Below are 21,833 nucleotides of genomic sequence, written 5' to 3'. Positions count from 1 at the left end.
CAGTTGTTTTATCATTTCACCAAAGAATAAACGCAAATACTTAGAGAGAGCGCTCAGTATGATTTACTGCTTATTACAAAGATAAAATGAATATTGTTTAATTAATAGGGCTCTGTCAGAACAAGCCTTCTCACTCGATGTGATTCATTGCAGGTGTTGTGTGCAGGTGTCCTGTTGGTTGAGCGGCATGAAGGAGCATGTTTGTCATTCATTCAATTCTTTATTTGCATGAGTTTATAATGACTTGTAATGTTGCAACCCAGAAGACTAAGTGTAGAATTGAATTCCATATTAGACACATTTATGGGAATATTCAAACTATTCAAAGACCACGCAGCTGCATGAATACTTGACTTTTTTTTTTTTGGGCTCAGGGAGCGCTTATATGAATGTGGCAATTATATTCACATCCCCAAGGGTATATATATATATACATATACTGCAATGATGAAAACTCGCAGCTGTCTTGTCACAGCTTACTGGGGCCAAAATATTCAAAAATAATACTAAATAAGTCAGTCACTTCAGAAGAACAAATGAGAATTTACACAAGATAAAAGACAAAATCACACATAATGATTTAAAAAAAAAAAAAAAACATTCACAGTCTTACCGTTTGTGATATCAAATGATGTCCGTCAGTCAAGAAGAAGAAGAATGAGCGTGGTTTGACAGAATCAACATTTTCAACCTCCCTCCAGCATTCAGCAAACATCTGGCCTATTGCCAAAGAGCTCAATGAAATGATTCCAATCAGTTTTCCATACTCAATTTCCTTTTGAATCACATTGACCTCTTTGAAAGGATTTGCCTTTTGTCCCAGTCCAAGATCCCTGTCCTGATCATGCAAAGTTCAAAGGTCACAGGAGCTCATTTGATTCCACTTATGACCATTTCTCTTACATGTACAATATTTATTGTCTCCAAAGTTGAAGATAACTCACATGGAAAAAAAAAAAAAAAAGGTTACAATCAATTTTAGAGTAACAACCACATTTTCAAAAATCACATTACAACTTGGTTAATTCCATATGGTCAAGTTCGGGCACCACGCATACGAAACATATCAGCTCACTTGTAACCGCAGTATGTCAAACAACAACACGTCACTTATTTCCCATAATAATAATAAATTATGAAGAGGAATTGAATTAAATTTAACAGTTTACAATTCAAATGTGTGTTTTTTTTTGACATCAGCAAAAGGAAAAATAATATACATTCTTTGGACACTTTATTAGGCACCCCTGCGAAAACTAATGAGATCCAATACAAGCGCTTCATCAAATTGTCCATCTTCACAAAGTTAAATATGCTCAATTTGGTAGATACCGTTAAAATGTATATTAACATCAGGAAATATTTATGATGGTGGGTGGTGTTATAGAGTTTCAGTACATTAAAATTGCTTCTAATAGTTTAACCCTCATATCATTATTAATTGGACACATCTCAGGCAGTGTCATCATAACTGAGCATTATCTTTTTATGTAAAGGCAGATTTGTTAATACAGCTCATATAACATTGTAATGGAGTGATCATTGGAGTGGCTCAGAAATATGTATATAACAGGACACGGTAAAGATTTAGTAGCTTCTAACTGATGTGACTACATACACAATGTAAAAAGTGAAATCTTAAGTAAGATATAATTTCTGAAATTCAACCTGAATTTGCTTATTTTGCTGTGTTCATATGTCAAATTGGCTTATTTTAAGATTTTAATTATATTTCTGGTTTTAAGTCTAAAAATTCTACTTTCAAGACTGCTGTAGATATGGGCCTTGTATTATTTTCTTATTTTTCACATTTTTGTCAAGGAAATCTTTCTTGTTTTGTTGGCAGATATTTTTGCTTATTTTAACTATTATTTTTCATAGTTTAACTTTTTTTTTCTTAAAAATTCCAGTGGAATATTTGCAGTGCACATTTTTTCCACCGCATTGTGTGTAATCAATTAAAAATAAATTCTAAAATATTAGCAAAATGAGTCCTAGTGTTCACCAGATCAAGTCGAGTTGGCCGTGATAGGTCTTAATGCTCAATAAACACAGTTTGATTATCCAGAAATAGAAAAGCGTTACTTGCTGGCACTGTTTTTTCTTGAGATGAAATTCAAGGAACTTGAGTAACATTTGCCCAACTGGGGAAGGTGTTCAGATCGAACATGGCCACCCCCCACGTGTTAATGCCGATGTTGATGGTGATGACCCCAAGGAAGTTCAGGACGAATCCAGCCTTGGCCTGAAAACACAAAAAATACCATGTTGCAAGTTTTTGTGTTGAATCACAGATTGTCCAGGGGTTCATAGATAGATTTAGCTTTTGGAGTGCATTCAGTTGATCTGTTAGCTCGGTTTCCACGATAATATTCATTTAGGATATTTTGCTTTTACAAATAAATAATATGATGTGATCAGACATAGGATTAACATAAGCTGCTTTATGAAATTGGATTCCGGATCTCTGGATCCAAAGCAAACCAGCACCACACACTGGAATATGACATTGTGGATGGCCTCACCATGTCGATGACTTTAAGGTTGCCGTAGGAGAAGGCGATGGCGTTGGGGGGCGTGGCCACAGGCAACATGAAAGCCAAGGAAGCAGCAATGGTGCAGGGAAACATCACATAAAGTGGGTGGATTTTAATGGCGGTGGCCTGTTGGAGTCAATGGAAAACATTTACTCTAACAACTCATATTGTACGTATGGAGAGCGAGAGCGAGAGAAGAGAGAGAGAGAGAGAGAGAGAGAGAGAGAGAGAGAGAGAGAGAGAGAGAGAGAGAATTTTGGCAGGCTAAGGCTGTAATACTAATCCGTTTAGTGAAGAAAAAAGGTAAAAAAAAATAAAAATAAAAACAAAGTAATGAATTTAATTGTTCAGAGGATTCAAGGATTGACAGTAGAGAACGATGGTTCTCACCATTGCACCGAGTATTGGAAGAAACAGAGTGGTGGTAGCGGTGTTGCTGGAACATTCCGTGAACATGGCCACCAGCAGACACAGCAAGATGGAGATGGCAAAAGGAGGGATACTCTCCAGCGGTTCCAGACTTTGCCCTAACCACTTGGACAGCCCGGATAGCTTTACCGGTATAGGAAGAACACACAACTGTCTGTGAAGAGACTTCCTGTGGAAATTTGCGCTGTGATCTTACCTCACTACCGTGGGCTAAAGCAAAGCCGCCTCCCAGGAGCAAAAGGATGTTCCAAGGCATCTTTTCATGAACAGTTTCCCATGTTAGCAGAGGAGGCGCGGGTTCTATAGGAGCAAAGATGAGAAATCCATTTAACAAATAGTCACATGCAGCCTGGGTAAAAGCTTTCACGCGCAACATCCAAAGGTCATATGTCAAGGCAACATATGCCATAAATTAGTAACGGATGTAATAACAAGATGTTGAAAAGTCACAATGACATGTCAAAAGTCCGCCTTTTAGAAGCGCCTGTACAATCAATTTGAGTTGGCAAATAAGAGAAAATTATTTCCGCATAAGCAATTTCGTGCCATTGTAGTTTGTCCAAACTTGACCTTGGAGATATCATGTTAAAATAAGGAAGGAGGATTGATAAGGGGTTATTTGAAAAGCCAGAATCAGCTAAATTGCTTTTAACAAGCCCTCAAAGTTACAGACCATATCTTTATGTGTCCGTGTTCAAAGAAAGCAAGGACAGACATGATTGTAAAACATCTCGTGACAAGCCTGTTGGAAATTTACCTCATTCGATGCTGAGTCAACTACAATATCACTCTTGATTTTTGTTTCAGATAAGCACAATTATAAACTACCTGGCTTGTACTCTGATGAATGAACAGCTTGCCTACCGTCCTCAGACGTCCTGCCACATCGGGGAAATTTGGAGGGGATGCAGAAGAAGAGCGCTGACATAAAAATGGCCACGGTGCCATCTGTGACATACCTGACAAGGAAACACACGTAATTAAGGACAACATGCTTACTTGACTCTGACTCTAAACTATTTCTGGCATCAATCAACAGTCTTTTTGTCATACTCACACTTTGTTTTGGTTGAAGAGAACCGTGGCCCAGCCTGGTATGAAGCCAGGCTCTCTGGTAAACCACAGAAGAACCAGCAGCGAGAAGATAACCAGCACAGTGGCCTCTGCAAAGCTCATCTTGCCCAACTTTTTGTACTCATTTTTGATGACCTGGTAGGCCTCCTTGTCACCTGCGCTCTTTGCACCACATCCAAATGACTCTTTCAGACTGGCACAGTAAAATATTTGGTTTCGTCAGAGCGGGGTTAGCTGTGAACATTCAAAAAGACTTTGACTTACTTAAAGCCCAGAAACATAAACTGCAGCCATAACCAAGCTAAGGCCAGCATGAGAACCATGTTGGGGAATGCGAAGCCAAACCAGCTTGCAAAATTGATGACGCCGCCATTTTGAGGGAAAAGCCTTTGAGGGAAAGTATGAAATAACAATTCAGAAGTGAAAACAATGTATCTGTGAATATTCTGTCAATGCTTCCAATGAGGTACGGTAATATTGTCATTTGCCTCAAAGCTTTAATAAATTATTTAAACAAAGAAAGCACATTCATGACAGGCTATTTCTGCATACCATTTTTTTTTTCCCATATTCGGGGTGACTAACTTTTTTTACAGCGAGGTATGCTAACTGTTGCGTGGAGCTACACTCCTGTCTCTAGAACCGTTGGTGTACTGAAAAGGTGTAACAGGAAATAAAGAAACTTACTGAGATACAATTAAATCTTTACAATCGTAAACCAATTTTCCCAAAGGAAATGTGATTTGAATTTGATTTGTTCCCAATTTAGTGGCTCTTTATAACAGAGACAACCTTGGGGAAGTTTGTAATTTAAGGTTATGCTGCAGTGTCTGCAGAAAACATTCTTTTTTGTTGAATATATTAACAGGTAGATTGTATCAGGCTAATATGATCAAATAAATGTTTTATGGAGCATTGCTAGGAAAACCCTACACTAGAGTGGGTATTTGGAAATTGTTTTGATAAATTGTGATCTGCAAAGTCAAATAAGATCTTGGATTTGATATTTCATTGGCATCACGAATACGTACGTATCAATCTGGCCCCTCAGGATGACATTGGGTGTGGTTCCCGTGAGAGTGGCTGTCCCTCCGATGCTGGCAGCATAGCACACGCTCAGACTCATGCCTTTGGTCAGGTTCATGTACTTCTCTTCTCGCTTATTTCTACGCTGCTGCATCATCTCTGGACTCCAAGAGTGACCCTCTGAAGAGAGACGTGAGGCTTTCAGTTCAATCTTCTTCAGCTACTAAATGAACAACTATGTAACGTCCCAATGATCATCCATCCCCTGGGGAAGAGGGGAGCAGTGAGCAGCAGCGGTGCCACGCTCGGGAATCATTTGGTGATCTAACCCCCCAATTCCAAGCCTTAATGCTAAGTGCTAAGCAGGGAGGCAATGGGTCCCATTTTTATAGTCTTGGGTATGACCCGGCTGGGGTTTGAACCGACAACCTTCCTGTCTCAGGGCGGACACTACTACTAGGCCACTGAGCTGAACGTTGGTGGGATTCGGGCTTGGTACTTTTTATGTTTGATGATATTGTAATAATCGGGGCTATTATAGTTTGGGATTTTTCATTAGAGTAAGTTTTTATTTCATTTTGAGTTTTGTTTTTTAAATTCACCTTCAACTCGTTTGTAAGAGTAAGATAGTTAGCTTTTATTGATTTTTAATGCTTTGTTTTAGTTGAGTTTTTATTACTTATAGTGTGAGTTTTCATTTTTTTAAAGAAGGATTTTTTGGGCAGAGCTAGATTTAATAAAAAAAAAATTTTAAAAAAAGGTCTCCAAGTATTGCGTAATATGAAAAGTAAATTACAATTCTCAAATGACTGTTGAACCTGCACATATATCCAGAACCTTGTTCAACACTCCAAAAACAAGCAGAATCAAGTCTAAGTAAAAAGCAACATTTTGTTGAGCTTAATTTATTAGGTAATAGAATTTAATTTGCCATTCCTATTAAAATGACACCGAGACCCACAACTATAGTTTTGCCAGTGCTTCCCAACAAGACACCCATCAACATTACCATAAGTAAAAACCTACTTGGAACCTCATTGTCTGCCTCACGCATATGATCTTCATCTGTATAGGCACAAAGAGAAGAAAATGTACAACCAAATGAATCTGTTTGGCAAAATCATGGGGTGCCAAACTCACCCATGTTAATGCTCCTGTCCTCTAGTTTGACCTCCTTGGATTTGGTAGAGTCAGTCATCTCAAAACCTTGGTTTTCCAAGCCATTCCTGGCAGCGCGGAGTTCATTGGCTCGTTCCTCAGCATTGGCCTCTGAGTCATTGAGCTGCTGCAGCACGGCATTGGCGATGGGCAGCATCATGGCCGTGGATGCTGTGTTACTGATCCACATAGACAGGAACGCTGTGGTGCCCATGAAGCCTATCATCAGTCTGGAAAGATAAAAAAAAGACATTTATTAGGCAGTTGTTTTGAAAAAGGTCTGCTGCAAATGGAGAATTTGAAGTCTTACAGTGAAGGTTTGACACCGACAAGTAGCAGGACTTGGAGGGCAATTCTCTTGTGCAGGTTCCAATGCTCCACAGCGATGGCCACCAGTAACCCACCAATGAAGAGCATGTTGGAGTCTTTCAGGTACTGGATACACACCTGGACCACAGTGACATGTGTTGCACACGTAAGGCAATTTTCAAGAAGCACAAAATAAATGTCATATATTAGACGATTGCAGATACCTCCTCTGACTCCATGATCTTCATCATAGGGAAAAGGATAACAGGGAGCAAAGCCGTCACAGCCAGAGGGATGCACTCCGTACACCAGTACAGTGCCATCAGGATGATCACAAAGCCGCATTTTGCCTCCTGCAATATTTCATGTATTAAACAATCACTAGATAAAAAAACATTTTGCCCAGCTGAGCACGTAGAACTCACACTAACAGCGAACCAGACAGAGTGAGAGAGCTGTGTTCATTCATTTTGCAACTTAATCAATGCTCTGTATTAATTATAAAACGCAATAGAGATAAAAACTGGTTACAGACTTCAGTGGTCTCAAGCGCATCCCTAATGTCATCACCATTGGAATGGTACTATTTTTATGGTGTGTCTTAAATCATAAAGTACTCCAAAGATAAAATACCTCATATCAAATAAATGAGCAATTTTGAACATTGTGTTGGAATGAATATAGAATTAATTGTATGAATGAAATGTTGTTGTTTTTTAGGACTCTGAAATGACAATTGCACTATGCGAGGTCACTGATGGGACCCATACCTTCCTGGCAACATCTATATAGATAAAAATATACACACATAGGAACTATAAAATGTGGTAATATTACGACATGTTTTGATTACTCTCACAACAGCACAGTGATGACAATATGGAGGGTCAAACGTTCAACTGCAGTGTCGTCACTGAAAAACAGCCCATTATTGTCCTACACTAAAACAAAAACAAACAAAACGGGAAAAGTTGGGGTGAATCAGCTCAAAATTTCAAGCTATTTCAAAAACAACTTGCCAAATTCTTTTGGAGCAAACAATTTGCTTCCTTGGCTGTGCTAACTAACACTAATGCATTAAAAGTTAATTTATCATCAAAAGTTGCTCCAACTTAAATTTCTGTTCTAGCCCCCCAAAAGTAGCTGTGGTGTTTGTTTACAGGGTAACGTTCATAGGCAATATTGATATCATGTTAGTTACTCACAGACAACTATATTGTATAATACAGCAGTACAATACACGAGTACACTTGCAAATTGCAATTTAAAAACATAACTTAGAGCAAGTTTGATAGGACGAAAAAGAGAACTACTAGACTGAGTTTGCATTCAACACTAGTGGCGGACTTCCCCTGGTCCATAAATCAAGAGCATCAATCCCAGTTGTGAGTCATTCTTACCGAGGTGGGGATGACAATAGGCAGAGGCAGAAGTAGAAGAGGTGTGAGAACTATCAGAATATAGTTCCTATATCTCCACAGCCATGTAAGAAATCCAGCCATGATCGAGAAGCTTTGCTACACATTCAAAGTAATGAAATAGACAGAGGACCAAGAAAAAATTGTGACAGTGACAGTTCTAAGACAACACCAAATGTGATCGGAGTTTAAATAGCCGTAATCTTCATAAGTCACTCTGAAATCCATTAAAAATTAACTTCAAAGGAGCCCACGTGTGCTTCCATGTGTGTTCCGATAAGATGATGTGCTATAGAGATAATAAAATCGGAGAAAAATAATCTTAATCTGATGTGACCACTGCCAAGTTTCTCTCAATGAGAGGGGAGATGAAAAAAAATCATTCACATGCCTCATTTGGCCATTGTCTCCACAACAATGGAGCACTATACCAAAATTACTGTCAGAGAATTGAAGAGGAGAAAAAAATAGAAAGGTAGTGATGTACAAAAACTACTCCAAGTCAAAATTAACTCACATAATATATATGGTTGTTTCATTTTTATAGGCATAAACTGGAGGGAACACGGAAGGCCAAAGTCCCATTAGATAAGGTTATTGGCCTTGTAAATGACTCATGTGGGCGTGACTTTGACAAAACAATGCTGTGATTTCCATTCGATTCTGGACAAGCAAGAAATGCAGACAAACCAGACAGACCTCCTGCTCTTCTATTATGTGTGCTTGCATGGAAGTGTGAGAGCAGCACTCGTGAAATGTGCACACCAAAATATTTCATAATTACGATAATTAAAACATTAACAAAAAAAACATTACATTGCATTGCAGAAAAAAACTAAGACAAAGAAGCAATTTGTGGAAGATAATGCAAATATTTGGCTCCATGGATTGAATGTATTTATTTATTTATTTATTTATGTATGTATGTATGTATTTATTTATTTATTTATTTATTTATTCATTCATTCATTTGGCCAAAATGCATGAAATGTTGCATATGCTGTGCACTAAAAGTGAAAAAGGGCCATGTACATTATTGCAAAGCTACATTCTTAGCCGATTGATTTTATTTTAAAAAAATCAAGCCAAAACCTTTAAGATCATGAATCATCCAATGTGTTTGCACACAAAAAAAGTGTAAGAATGTAAGAACTAGACTTCATATGGTTCTCAAATATTTAATAGCATCCTGAGGGCCACTGGTGAAATTCTCAAAACTTCCTTTAGTAATGACATCAGTTTTAATAGCCTTAGATGCTTTAGCTGTCTACTACACGTGGATAAAAAGTAATCAAGCCTCATCGGATAATAATTATGAATATTCAGATAAATATTCAAAACCCCACCCTAGCATACTGTAATAAGATTTGGAAGTGCCTCATGACATGACATAAACAGGTTCAGGTAGAAAATAGCTGTCATTAATCATCCAATTATGTCATTATCAATCATTTGGTGTGTCACTTTGGAACTAGTTGACTGGCACACAAAAAAACCAGACTTTTAGTTACATCACAGTAACTCTTTCAATTGGGATTCAATTAAGATCATCTGGTTCATGAAAAGGTTGGTTACATATACATGACTTAACAGCCATTAGCAGCTGGGTCAAGATTTGAATGAAAAGCCAACAAGTCACCCAAACAGATTTATTAATACTTTTCACCCTCATCCACAAATAAATAAATGTAAGCAGTTGTTGCAAACAAGAATGGATTATACATTTTTCCTTAATATCACATAAGGTTCTTTAAATGTTACTAACACACATAAAAAGTGGTAAACCCAACTACAGAAGCAAAATTTTTTATTTGTATATTGTGTTGCTATTCGTACTAACTCATGCACATGAAATAAAATGTAAATAAATTGAGACAAGCGTCACAAATGTTAAGGATACGGGTTTTTGAGTAAAATTTTAAAAATTGAGCCAAAATACACTGCAACCCTTACAGGTTAACCTACCAAAACCTTTTTGGGTGACTCTTAGTCATTCGGTTATGATGTAGTAAAAAAAACTGGATTCGATCGTACCTAATCCTGTAATCTGTGTAATTCACGACTTGGTCCAGTAGATGTCGCAAAATCCACACTAGAAGAGCAAATCAGATAATCATTTTGTCATTTGTGGTGAGCTGTTAAAAAGGCTGCCATTAACTTTTGATTTACTGGCAACAAAAACAACAAAAAAGCCCTTTCATAATGATTTACTAGTACAGCGTTTGCAGGAAGTAAGTGAAGTTTCATGTTTATTCGATACGAGTCGATATGTACGAGCCGGACACGGCTGCTATCCTTCCGGATGACGAAGAACTGAAAGCCGATGGCTCAAACTTTCCACTCGGCCATGATGAGGACACCCTGCAGCTTCCACCACCGACCTCTCGGCCGGCGGGACCACCGTTTGCATGTCCGCTTCCAGTGTCCGTGGAGCCCGTTATGTTCCTATCCGTGTTTGCCGTGGTCCTCCAGGCGCCGCTGACCACTCAGTATCTATGGGACCGAATTAGCGAAGATGTTGGCTACAATGCTTCGAAGATGTCGGAGTGCGGCAACAGATCCGCGGGGCCAAACGCTCTTCAGAAGGTACACTTGTATGATCTGCTGGCCCAAAAGGTGCATCATAGTCTGCTTTGTTTATTTTGGGTTGAGACCAGCAAACTCCAACTGGCAGATTTAAAACCAATTCTACTAAAAACATGACGTCACGTGATGCGGAAGTTTATGTATTTTTTTTTAAATTATTTTTAGTTACAGGCGCAGCAAATGTTTTCACACTGTAATTATGATGATGCTCCAGATAAAATAATAATAATAATAAAAAGTAATGATTTTAGATAGCGGTAGCAAAAGTACTCACACTGTTATAAGTAACAGCTACTTGTGTTTTTTTCCATTGTGTCATTTTTCTTTGTAAGGAGGTGGAAACCCTGACAGCACACTGGAACCTCTACATCAATCTGGCGGGCTTTTCCGTCGGCTTGTTGGTGGTCCCTCTTCTGGGCTCGTGGAGCGATTTTGCAGGTCGCAGGCCGGTCCTCATCATTCCCAACCTTGGTCTGGCCATGCAGGTGGTTGTCTACCTGATAGTGATGTACCTCAAGCTACCTGTGGCCTACTTTCTGGTGGGTCGACTGCTCAGTGGACTTTCAGGCGATTTCAATGCTATACTGGCTGCCTGCTTTGCGTATGTGGCCGACACGAGCGACAGAAAAGCCCGCACTTTCAGGGTGGCGGTCCTGGAAGCTTGTATTGGTCTCTCTGGGATGTTTGCCAGCATTATTGGAGGGCACTGGACACGGATGCAGGGGTAAGGAATTTGAACTTTATTTTTTTTGAATGATTTTCAGCCAAGTTTTAAACACCTTGTTTTTCTGCCTATTTGTAGCTACATCAACCCTTTCTGGTTGGTCCTGGCAACCAGCCTGATGTCGGCTCTGTATGCGTTCCTGTTTGTCCCCGAATCCGTCGAGAAAGACCCCAGCGCCAAGCTTCTCACCGTTCGCCATCACAAAGCCGTGTGGCACATTTTTTCCACCGGGGGCAACGAGGGCGGCGGAAGGTTCCTGAGATGCAAACTGTGGCTCTACATGCTCTGCTTCTTCCTTGTGGTGAGCATCCACATCGGGAGCCGCGAGCTGTACGTCCTCTACGAGCTGAGCCCGCCGCTGTGCTGGGGCTCCACGCTCATCGGCTACGGCTCGGCTGCTCTGCACTTGGGCTACCTGAGCAGCCTGCTGGGCCTGAAGATCATGCTGCGCTGGCTGGAGGACTCGTGGGTGGCTGTTATTAGTCTTGCCTCCAACATCACTGGGCTGCTGGTTTTCTCTGTGGCGGACACCACTCTGTTCATGTTCACAGGTGACACTCAGTAACATGTAAAAAAAACTCAACATACATGTTCTAATATGATATGTATTTTCCATTACAGTAATCCCTCCTACTTCGCGGGGGTTACGTTCCAGACCCACCCGCGAAATGGGAATTTCCGCGAAATAGAAACTAGATTTTTTTGAGCTATTCTTGGAAGATATTCTATTTTTATCGCTGACATCAACCAGCTCGCTGCTAGGGGACTTTCATATCAATGGACTGTGCGCTCCGCATTCATGCCTTAGCGACGAGACTAACAGTGTATTGCTATGTCCAGATGAAGGCCACCGCCGGTGGAGAGTGTTATATCTTTACTATTTTCCAGGTTCTGATGTAGCAAGCATGGTTCGGACAACGACGTGATGGATACTGCTTTATTCCTTTCATCACAGTCAGTTCACTGGCCGTACATCGCAACACTGAACGTCCCCGAAGCTCCCCCTCCCACATCCGGGGTTTTCCCACTACGGAACATGAGTTAGTCCAAAATATACAACAGAGAGAACGCCCTGAAGTCACATGTGACGATAAAGTATACTGTACTGACTCTTTCATTTATTCATTTCAAAACAAGAAAACGACTTTTAAACATAAGCTATCATTATTAAAGGAAAATGAAGAAACTCAAGTGGCCGCGAAACCTCGTGAAATGATGAAATTTCTGCGATAAAATCATTAATTTATTTTTGAAAACCCGCGATACAGCGAAGCCGCGATAGTTGAAGCCGCGAAGTAGGAGGGATTACTGTATTATGTAGGGCTATATGTTATGTACTAAACCTCAGATCAAATGTATGCCACACACACAGACAACTGTAATGTGTCTGTGGACATTGTGTGTCACCAGGTTATGGTTTTTTATTCTTCTTTGTGGCTGTTACACCTGTGCTCAGAGCCAAGCTGTCCAAGCTGGTGAGCCAGTCTGAACAAGGTGAACCACTCATCACATTGCAGACCAGCTTTACATGCAAAAACATTGAGACTTAAAGGCAATATCATCTTATAAAAATATACCGTATTGGCCTGAATATAAGACGAGGTTATTTTCATTGAAATACAACTGAAAATGGGGGGGGGGGGGGATCGGCTTGCATTCGAGGTCTAGACAAAGGCTTTTTTCAAACTTGAGTCTTGAAAAAGAGGGAGTCGTCTTATAATCAGGCCAATACGGTACTTTTTGCTTAGTTTTGGTAGCTTTACTAAAATGTAATTATTTTATGAAATGTTCTCAACTGCTACCGTGACTGAAGGCATCCTGGAGGTAGCATACATGCTGAAGTCTGCATTCTCTGCCAGGTGCTCTCTTTTCCTCCGTGGCCTGTGTGGAGAGCTTGTGTTTCCTCGTGGGTAGTGGCCTCTTCAACTCTGTCTATCCAGCCACGCTGCACTTCATGAAGGGCTTTGCCTTCCTCTTGGCTGCCATCATCCTCCTCATCCCAGCAAGTATAATTGGGTGAGTCAACTCTTTGCCTCAATCAACACTCAAAAGACACATTTGAAATTGATGCCGATGTGTCCACAGGACGCTGCGTTGTTTGGAGATGAGAGAACTCAGCGACGCCATGGCATCCTGACCTGCACAATCAGACCAAAAATAAAAAACAATGGCATCACTGTAGCAGAGGGAGGAACGCAAAGGATTCTTCCCACTCACACATTTTACTTGAAAGAGTGAGAGCCAACAAATTAGTGAATAAGGGTGTATTCAGATCAGAAAAGTCCTTTAGTCTGCTTGTTTGGTCCGAACCAAAAGCGGACTTAATTTTTTTCATTTGGGGCGGTTCCCATTCAGACTACATTTTGCAAGTGGAGTATATTTTGTAGACACATCCACGCATCTGTGCTCCCACTCCCGGAAATAGAGGAAAACATGCTAATTAACAAATATTTTATCCAGTTCGTCACGCCAAGGTTTTTTTCATCACCTGAACTCCCGCTCTTCTTTAAGGTGTCTCGTACTTTCATGTAAGTTTGGTGAAGTTTTTTTTGTTACTTTGCCTCGGCATTGTTCAAGGGACCACTCAAAGCACCTCTCCTTCATTTTCTCACTAAACATGCCGAACACGACGGCTTTTTTGTGTCTTCTCTAGCAGTCTAATATTCAAGAGGCACCGTTTCTCCTCATTGCCCCAGGTCTGCCCACGGCTCATTTTTTGTAGCATTCAACTGTTAGCAGCACTGAAAAGCTAATTTTTCCCACAGTGTCTTGCTACGGTGTCTTGCACCAGCATAAAAGATCCGGACCAGCATTACAATCAAACCCCGGTCCAAACAGTCAGGTCTGAATACACCCTAATTCCACTAAAAATGATTCTGCCATTGCAAAAAGTCAATGAAGGGAAAACTTGTTTTTATGCATTTATTTTTGCGCATTGTGAATCATCCAAGAGGCTGCATTTGTTTCAATTCAATATGAATACAATATTGAAACTGATTTTATTCTGTCCATTTGAAAAATAATAATCGTCCAAAGCATAAGTGCAATGTTGTTGATTCACATTTCTTCATTTTTGTATACATATTGTTCAAAGAGAACCAGCGTAATGTCATTTTTAGTCCGTCCAATTTTTTTAACAGTTATCTGATTTTAATCCATGCATATTTTTGACAATTGTTTTATGGAAACGAATTCTTTAAAAAAATAATGGACTTTTTTTTTTTCCTGTATTTAAAATAATTGTTACTTTTGACAGATTCTTGTTTTTTTCAGTGGCCTTTGTGTGCTTTTTTAAATTTCTTTAACAGAAGGAAACCTACAATTTCGACTGCATGCAGAAAAAGTAGAATCATGTAACCAGTTGGGGATTACTGAGTTAGAACTTGAAGCAAAGCAACACTGGATAGTCCCTCAGCACACAGCCACACACAACATGGTCATGTCCGAGATGCACTGCAAGCTAACAAATCAGCTTTAAAATGCACAAAGGGAAGAGCAGAGATCAAACAGCATATTGGCTTGTTGGGATTGAGCTATGTGTTTTCTACTGGAAGGACACTTGTAATATTTCAAAAATAAAAATGTTTTTAAGATGCATTGGATTTATTATATGATATGAATGCAAAATAAAATTCAAAATTTGACTATGGTCATCTTTCTGGTAGAATTTACTACTGTAAACTGGAGTGCTGTAGTAACTTCCTTTATTTACTATGTTTAAAAGCATTCATTGCCAAACTGTAATTGCTTTTCACAGTCTAGTTATTTTGTGGGTTTTTAAAATTGAGCGAAACAGACAAAACCACACAATTTAGAAGGTGCATCTTTTTCATTGGACGGAGTTTTTCAGAATCAAAAAGCATTGAGTATGCAACACAAATTAGAAAATGATGTTAAAATGCACAATGCTGAACAAAATGTGGAGCTGTAGTTGTTTTATTGACTAAAATATGCTGTCCGACAAGTATTAAAGCTGACCTCACTGCATCATTGTATAGTAGATGGCAATTGTGGGCATCAACAGATCTTTAGGCCAGTGCGTTATCTGTTGATGCAAGTACATTATAGTTGCTTATATTAAATACACAAGTAGGAACAGCAATACGTTTTGCTTGGCTGACCAATATTTTACTTAACAGATATAGTTAATAGTGCGGACAATGGGAACACAAATATAAACAGGTAGTTTTATGGTTTATGCTATATTCTATTGCATGTTCCAAATTTGTGATACAATGTAAATCATTTCATTTGAGAATAATTGTAACAAAAATGCTATGACTCAGTAATCTGAATGATGTGAGTGTTAATCCTTTTGTTTTTGTTCCTGAGTCAAAAAGAGGCATACACTGTACTTGTTGACACATTATTAAGAATAAGGGAATCACAGTTTTTTTATGCACAAATCATAAAGACCTCATGTTATTGTTTGCGATTTTGGCATATGTTAAAGGTGATTCTAGAATAAATGTGTTCATTTCTTTTTCTGCTCTTTGGAGCTATCCAGAAGGTCTTGGTTTCCCTTTAGAAAGCGGAGGATCTTCTCAATCGAGGCTTCCTGATACTCATGCGACCACCTGAGTCAACAAAAAGCAACATTCAATCAGTTAATAATCAAAACATGGGTCGTGTTTGTAAAATATGAATGGAATGGCTCCTTACTTGATGCCGTTGAAGTTGAGAATAGATCTCATGTCCTCTGGCAGAGACATGGGATCGGGCCATACAAAGTAATCTGTGACTGGGACAATGTTCTTCTTTCCACCCAAGGCGGTGACTATTTCCTGTAACATCAGAGAAATGACAAAATAATAAAAGATGTTTGCGCTTAAGTCACCTCACTAAATATATTTCACCAGCAATTCAAATCTTCAACGTGAGGAGTCAGTATTTTCAGATGGATCCCGCCAACCAAAACAGGGGCAAGAACTATTAGAAACCACAAGAGTGAGCTGACCTTATGCACCCAGTCCTTCATAGCCGTGTCTCCCATGCACTTGTCCAGAGCGTTGGCAGACAGGACCAGGATGAAGTTTCGAGCTCGCTGGACACTCTGAATAAGTTTGTCCTCAAATTTTCCGGCTTCTAGCTTCTCCACATCTATGAAGACGCTGAATCCTCGAACCTGCAGGTGCACCTTTAGAAGACTTTTGGTGCCATAGAATGTACAAGTTAGAACAAAGCAAGTCAAATGGCCATCTTGAACATGATGTAGTTTTGACTTAATAAGAACCCTCCTACTCTGACCTGGCGAGTTGTGATCCGGTGGTCCGACGATAGCTGATGAACACATCGGGTCCTGCAGGCTGGGCATCGGTGCTGCATGGTTTCAGCGGTTTTCGACTGACCGCCAGGATCTTGGCTCGGTGGACTCCGTTGAGTACGTGGCAATCGTGCAGGAGCTGCTGATCCGTCAGGCTTTGGAGGTTGTTGCGGTCCACTCCTGACTGGACAAAGCCGTACGTGTACTGGCGATAACGAGGGTCCGCCTCCGTCAGCCAGTCAGCCATATTGTGAGGGTCGCATGTAGCATAGTTGGCGTAGGTCTTTAGCACGCGCAGGTCTCTTAGGAACCTGGCGAAAAGAAAATATAGTGGTACCTCTAAATTTCACCATAGGTTTGACCAGAGAATTTTCCAGAAAAGAAAAGGAATAAATTAATGTGCCTCTTGCGACAGAGGCCAGCAGTCATGCCAAGGTCTGTGCTAAGCTCTTGCTCAGTGATGTTCAGAAGGAGATCTCCATCCACCTGGAGCTCCTGGCTCAACAAACAGACACAAATTCATCAGACAAATGCAAGTTATATCGGGACTCTGCTTTGATGATCAGGAAATCAAAACTGACCTGGAAGCGGTCACAGTATGCGCTGAAGCCGACCTGCTGCAACCAAGTCTGCACCTCGCAGGTCTTCCAATTGGGTACAGAGGACAGGATGCGCTTGGGCACTTCATCGCCCATCATTCTTAAGGCCCGCTTGGCTAAGGAGCAGGCCGTGCCATTGCTGGAGTACATGACTATTCTTTTAAGGCTCTGCACTGCTCCAATCTCTTGGAAAATCTGGAACCAGGCATAGGATGGTTTACAGGTGACACAATATCCATCCATCCATCCGTCCATCCATTTTCTGTACCGCTTAGTACCCACGGGGATCGCGGGCGTGCTGGAGCCTATCTCAGCCATCATCGGGCAGTAGGTGGCGGACACCCTGAACTGGTTGCCAGCCAATCGCAGGGCACACAGAGACAAACAACCATTTGCACTTGCACTTAGGGACAATTTGGAGTGCTCAATCGGCCTACCAAGCATGTTTTGGGGATGTGGGAGGAAACCGGAGTGCCCGGGGAAAACCCACGAGGACACGGGGAGAACATGCAAACTCCACACAGGGAGGGCTGAGGTAGAATCAAACCCGCACCCTCCTAACTGTGAGGCGGACGTGCTACCCAGTGCACCACCAAGCCGCCTAACGTAATAACACAATACAACATTTTCTATTTAATGGCCTGTACAGAAAAGGGTAAGGACACTGTGTGGCCTGGCCACTAATCAAGTGTGAAATTAGAACAATCCTTTTTAGAGTCATCAATAAACCTAGAGGAAATCAATACTAACACAATTGGGAGAACCGCAAACACAGAAAGGACCAAAGCTGAGATTTAAACTCTTAAACTCAGAACTGTGAGCAGTGATTGTACCTTGGTGTTGCGTTGACGGGACTTGATGCTGGTCTCAACGCAAAGGTAGAAGGCCGCGATGCACTTTCCCTCCAGTCTCGTTCCATCCAGCAACGGCAAGAGGTGCTGCAGGTCGGACGCCGTCTTCCCTTGCATGCAGTCGGCGCTGTCCGACAAACTTCGCGCAAATTCATCGGGATCCAGAGATGCGATGAAGGGCTCCACCAGTTCCAGCGTGCCGGATTTCACCACCTCCTTCTCAATTTCTTTGTTGGCCGCCAAGACGGTGACGGCTAGGCACGCGTGGAAGCGGATGAGTTCGTCCTCTTTGGAGAAGGCAAGAGGGAAGAGCCATTCAGCGGCCTGCTTCTCGATCATCCATCTCTGGCAGCGGTGGCCTCCGTACATGGCGCAGTTGGCCAAGGCCACGGCACAGTGACGCAGCACGGTGGGGTCCGTGCCTCTGCACCAGTAGAGCAGAGCATCCAAGGCGCCGTTGGTGATGAGGTGCACCGACGTCTCCTCGGTGTGTTTGAACATGTGCTCCAAGATTCCCGACACGCTGCGAGCCAGCTGGGCGTCCTCTTGCTGCCGGGTTAGGTTGAGGATGACCCCTAAACCCAGACGAGCTACGTAATCTCTGTCAGGGAAGGGCCAGAAATGTTAGAAGTAATATCTGCTTGACAGGAAGACAGAGAACACAACCCTGCCTATGAAAAAGAAACATTCAGTATCATTTAATTGTCCCATCACGGTGGTCTACCGATGGCCTTTTTAATGAATGCCCTTCACAATATTAAAACCTAAAGGAGCCCCAAGTTGTGGGTGCATTTTTTTTTTTAGAAATACATAAAAACTTCCTCTTTCTGAAAAGCAACTTCAAACACATTTGTGCAAATCAGAAATAAAATACTGATTTGATTGTTGTAAAAATTTTCATTGAGTTGTGTGTTTTTGTACTAAATGTAAATGGCTGTGATTCTGTATTTGATTTGATTTATTGTGGCCATGTGAAGCAGTTTGTGACTCTGTGCTATATGAATTAAATGACTTCCCTGTGCTGGCTCGCACTTCCTGTAATTTACCACCTGACCTATTTTATGGTGGTTGTTGTATTGTAGAGGTATTTATTATTATTATGATGATGCTGATTTTGTCTAAGCTACTGCACTATTTGTGATATATTGTGTCTGTCTAATGTCAAGTCAGCCTTTGGCTAAATCTGGTGTAGATACAGTAAAGCTATCCATCATCCATGTTCATTAATATGTCCTGTTCCAATCAAATGAATACATTTTATAAAGCACACTATGAAGGGACTGAAAAAACAAACAAAAATACAACCACATTCTAATGAAAACCAATGCAACAACTCTAAAGAACATAAAACCTTCACAACAAGGATAATAATGCTCAGTTTTGCAATGTGAGAGGTATTCATGTCACAATATATTTCTTATTGTGGTTTCTTGGTGGTGCATTTTGCCGTCCACTCTGTGACCCTGAGTAGCAGTGCAGAAAATGGACGGCTGGGTGGATGGATGGATGGATGGATTGATGCAGTGTTTCTTATTTCCGGGATGCACAGGGACAGGAAGTGCTTCTGGAGTTACACGTCTATGTGTGTGTTTTCTTCTCTATACTGGCCTGCAGACAATTTTATTATCGCAGCAGCTAAAATAGATCATCTTCATCGAAGAACCTTAAAACGGAGACGTGATTGGTTTTATACTTAATGTGGATTCTGATGGGGGAAGAATGCGAGTCTCCCGTGATAGTAATAGAAGGGAAGAGTGCCTTGGATATTTGTGGCTATTAGCAGGGCGGGGCTCAAATGAAACTAGCTGCAGATAAGAACGGATAAATGTCTGGAAAGTTCAATACTGCCTGATTACATTGTCCAGGTTCAAGTCTTTAGATGTAAATTGCTGGTGAAATTAATGTATGAACGTATTCTTTGTGCATTTCTTTAAATTATTTACTTTTATTATTATTATTATTATTATTATTATTATTAGAGCGTTTCATGTCTGTTGATGGGCGGAAACTCATTGAATGGCAAATACGCCATTCTGTTTGGCTTATAAATGTGTCAATTTCATCATTTACTTGTCATAGGAGTTTGCCTCCTTGACAAAGCAGAGTGAATTGCTCAACACTTTCTCCATCTCAATGTGAAGTAATGTAGGGTAACCACATTTGTCAACAAGTGTTAGATGTTACACTGCATGAGACAAGGTCTTCTTCCTGCAATCTAATGGAGAGCCAATACAAAATGTGTATTTGTATACCTATTTATGAATGCATATATGTTCAATGGAAGTATTATTGTGTTGTTTATTTTTAATTGATGAAACACAACCTCGGAATTGCAACCCCATTGTGCATGTTCCAGCATCTCTATTGCAGGTGATGGTGCAAGTGTACCTAATGTATTGGCTGTAGATTGCTACCTGTTGTCTGAGACCAGTATCTGCTCCAGTAGTTTGGCAGACTCATATGTGATCTCCACTGCAGGTGTCTGCTGGAGTTGCAGCAAGAGCTCCAGGCCTCCATCCAGCCGGATTCTGTTGCAGATCTCTTCGGCCACCTGACGTCCGACGGCAGGTAAAACCCAGGCCTCCTCCACCAGCTGGTAGATCTCCGCGATGGCCCCGCGCGTCTCATCAGAATCGGACGTTTCCTTGGCGCGTTTAAGCCGCTGGATGGCGGTGCGCAACGCGGGAAGAGAGACGTCCAGAGCCGCTTGCACGTCGGCGTGGATCCCTGGAGACACTGGTCTCTGCTGTTCGGCCCCGGAGCCGCTCCTTCCTCGTTGGAGTCGGCTGACGTATTCGGGCACCGTCAGGCGGTCTGAGCTAAACATGACAGACAAATGTCTGAAAAGCCTCCACAGGAAGAAGGTGAGAGAAAAGAGCATCTACCGGCAGAAGCAACGGTAACTGGCTTTGTTTACAAGAGCATCAAATTGGGTGACGTTTTTTGCTCCAGCTGGTGAATAGCAAACAAACAAGGCCTCTGGTATTAATCCCAAGTGACAACTGCCTCCAAATTGTTAAATGAGCAACTCCCCATCGATATCCTCCAAGATTTGAAATAATCACAACATGATCAGGCGCTGGTATGCAAATGAAGCATCAAACATACAGCCCAGGTCCTTTTGTCTGTTCTTGGTGTCAAGTGAACGTCGTTCTCTCACTTCTCACCATCGGTGCGCGCTTTGTTTCTTAGTGTTCCAAAAAAGAGAATCAAACCAAAAGAAACTCGTCTTCCGCAGTTATAGAAAATGAGCTGTCACCGCATTGGCATCGGACAGCTGCAATCCGCAGCATCCATCCATAAGCTGCTTGCCTGCTGCGTCCTCCGGAGAATTGCTCAGGTTGCACTTTGCACCGCCCGCCTCTCGTGGAAACAACCGGGACCGAGCTTCTATTAAAAGAAGCACCCCCCCCCCCCCCCCACCCCACCACCACTCCGTATGCGTTGTAGCAGAGCTCCTCTTGCTGGCCCTCTACTGGACACACCAATAAATACAATATTCATGTAATCATCCTCACTCAATTTCTAACATACAAATTTGCCATTTTGGGCGTCTCCTGAAATTGGACGTATGATGTTTTAATACTATAACCTGCAGGACAAACGTTGTAGGAAATGCATGAATAGCAACATGGCTCTGCCAAACAAACAATTGTTATTGTATGTTAATACAGCAAAAGTGTCAAAGATATTGATGTGTCAAAATGAGATGACCGCAATGGTGATAAACCTCACCTATCTTTACAAATAAAGCATAATGACAGAATTGGAGTTTATTTAAGAAGTAAAACTAACATGTTGATAAGAAAGTGCATGGTTAAGAGACTCCACATCAATATAGTAAAAAAAGAAAACAATG

The 21,833-nt window shown here is 41.1% G+C and overlaps 3 protein-coding genes across 4 annotated transcripts; 1 reads left to right on the top strand and 2 right to left on the bottom strand.

The window, feature by feature from the left end:
• Positions 1-360: 360 nt before the first annotated feature.
• On the bottom strand, positions 361-8,035 carry LOC147054731 (solute carrier family 13 member 2-like). Of its 2 annotated transcripts, none has more exons than XM_085916071.1 (13): positions 7,934-8,035; positions 6,758-6,886; positions 6,535-6,671; positions 6,207-6,454; positions 6,093-6,131; positions 5,072-5,246; positions 4,305-4,427; positions 4,024-4,233; positions 3,830-3,925; positions 3,163-3,277; positions 2,928-3,089; positions 2,526-2,663; positions 361-2,245 (listed from the first exon to the last, which is right to left on the bottom strand). In XM_085916071.1, exons 1-13 carry the CDS (start codon positions 8,033-8,035, stop codon positions 2,117-2,119), a joined length of 1,803 nt encoding a protein of 600 aa, XP_085772197.1. In that variant the 3' UTR covers positions 361-2,116. The 2 variants fall into 2 exon arrangements, with proteins under 2 accessions (XP_085772197.1, XP_085772196.1); XM_085916070.1 differs by having other exon boundaries at positions 3,163-3,266; positions 3,831-3,925.
• A 2,014-nt stretch (positions 8,036-10,049) lies between these two features.
• slc46a1 (solute carrier family 46 member 1) lies at positions 10,050-14,856 on the top strand. Its single transcript, XM_085916878.1, has 6 exons — positions 10,050-10,537; positions 10,870-11,261; positions 11,340-11,812; positions 12,672-12,755; positions 13,121-13,277; positions 13,347-14,856. Exons 1-6 carry the CDS (start codon positions 10,220-10,222, stop codon positions 13,396-13,398), a joined length of 1,476 nt encoding a protein of 491 aa, XP_085773004.1. The 5' UTR covers positions 10,050-10,219; the 3' UTR covers positions 13,399-14,856.
• Positions 14,186-21,220, bottom strand: sarm1 (sterile alpha and TIR motif containing 1). Its single transcript, XM_085916877.1, has 8 exons — positions 20,389-21,220; positions 17,957-18,575; positions 17,106-17,318; positions 16,928-17,019; positions 16,509-16,835; positions 16,219-16,408; positions 15,924-16,045; positions 14,186-15,838 (listed from the first exon to the last, which is right to left on the bottom strand). Exons 1-8 carry the CDS (start codon positions 20,853-20,855, stop codon positions 15,736-15,738), a joined length of 2,133 nt encoding a protein of 710 aa, XP_085773003.1. The 5' UTR covers positions 20,856-21,220; the 3' UTR covers positions 14,186-15,735.
• Between the last annotated feature and the right edge of the window lie 613 nt (positions 21,221-21,833).

This window comes from Syngnathus leptorhynchus, chromosome 7, assembly GCF_054491065.1.
Source record: "Syngnathus leptorhynchus isolate UIUO chromosome 7, UIUO_Slep, whole genome shotgun sequence".
Classification (NCBI taxonomy): domain Eukaryota; kingdom Metazoa; phylum Chordata; class Actinopteri; order Syngnathiformes; family Syngnathidae; genus Syngnathus; species Syngnathus leptorhynchus.
The sequence above is the reverse complement of the archived record's forward strand: the minus strand, read 5'-3'. Positions and strand labels throughout refer to the sequence as shown.

Bases quoted from the DNA above. Each gene is read 5' to 3' on its own strand.
- LOC147054731 (XM_085916071.1), bottom strand. From the start codon at position 8,035: ATGGCTGGATTTCTTACATGGCTGTGGAGATATAGGAACTATATTCTG. The intron at 5,247-6,092 runs GTAGGTTTTTAC...GTCTCTCTTCAG, and splicing joins GGCAGACAATGAGGTTCCAA to AGGGTCACTCTTGGAGTCCA. The intron at 3,278-3,829 runs TAGGCAAGCTGT...ATTTCTCATCTT, and splicing joins GGCAGGACGTCTGAGGACGG to TGCTCCTATAGAACCCGCGC.
- slc46a1 (XM_085916878.1), top strand. From the start codon at position 10,220: ATGTACGAGCCGGACACGGCTGCTATCCTTCCGGATGACGAAGAACTG. The intron at 10,538-10,869 runs GTACACTTGTAT...TTTCTTTGTAAG, and splicing joins GGCCAAACGCTCTTCAGAAG to GAGGTGGAAACCCTGACAGC. The intron at 12,756-13,120 runs GTGAACCACTCA...ATTCTCTGCCAG, and splicing joins GGTGAGCCAGTCTGAACAAG to GTGCTCTCTTTTCCTCCGTG.
- sarm1 (XM_085916877.1), bottom strand. From the start codon at position 20,855: ATGCTCTTTTCTCTCACCTTCTTCCTGTGGAGGCTTTTCAGACATTTG. The intron at 17,319-17,956 runs GTACAATCACTG...GCCTGGTTCCAG, and splicing joins CCCGTCAACGCAACACCAAG to ATTTTCCAAGAGATTGGAGC. The intron at 17,020-17,105 runs GTCAGTTTTGAT...TTGTTGAGCCAG, and splicing joins CATACTGTGACCGCTTCCAG to GAGCTCCAGGTGGATGGAGA.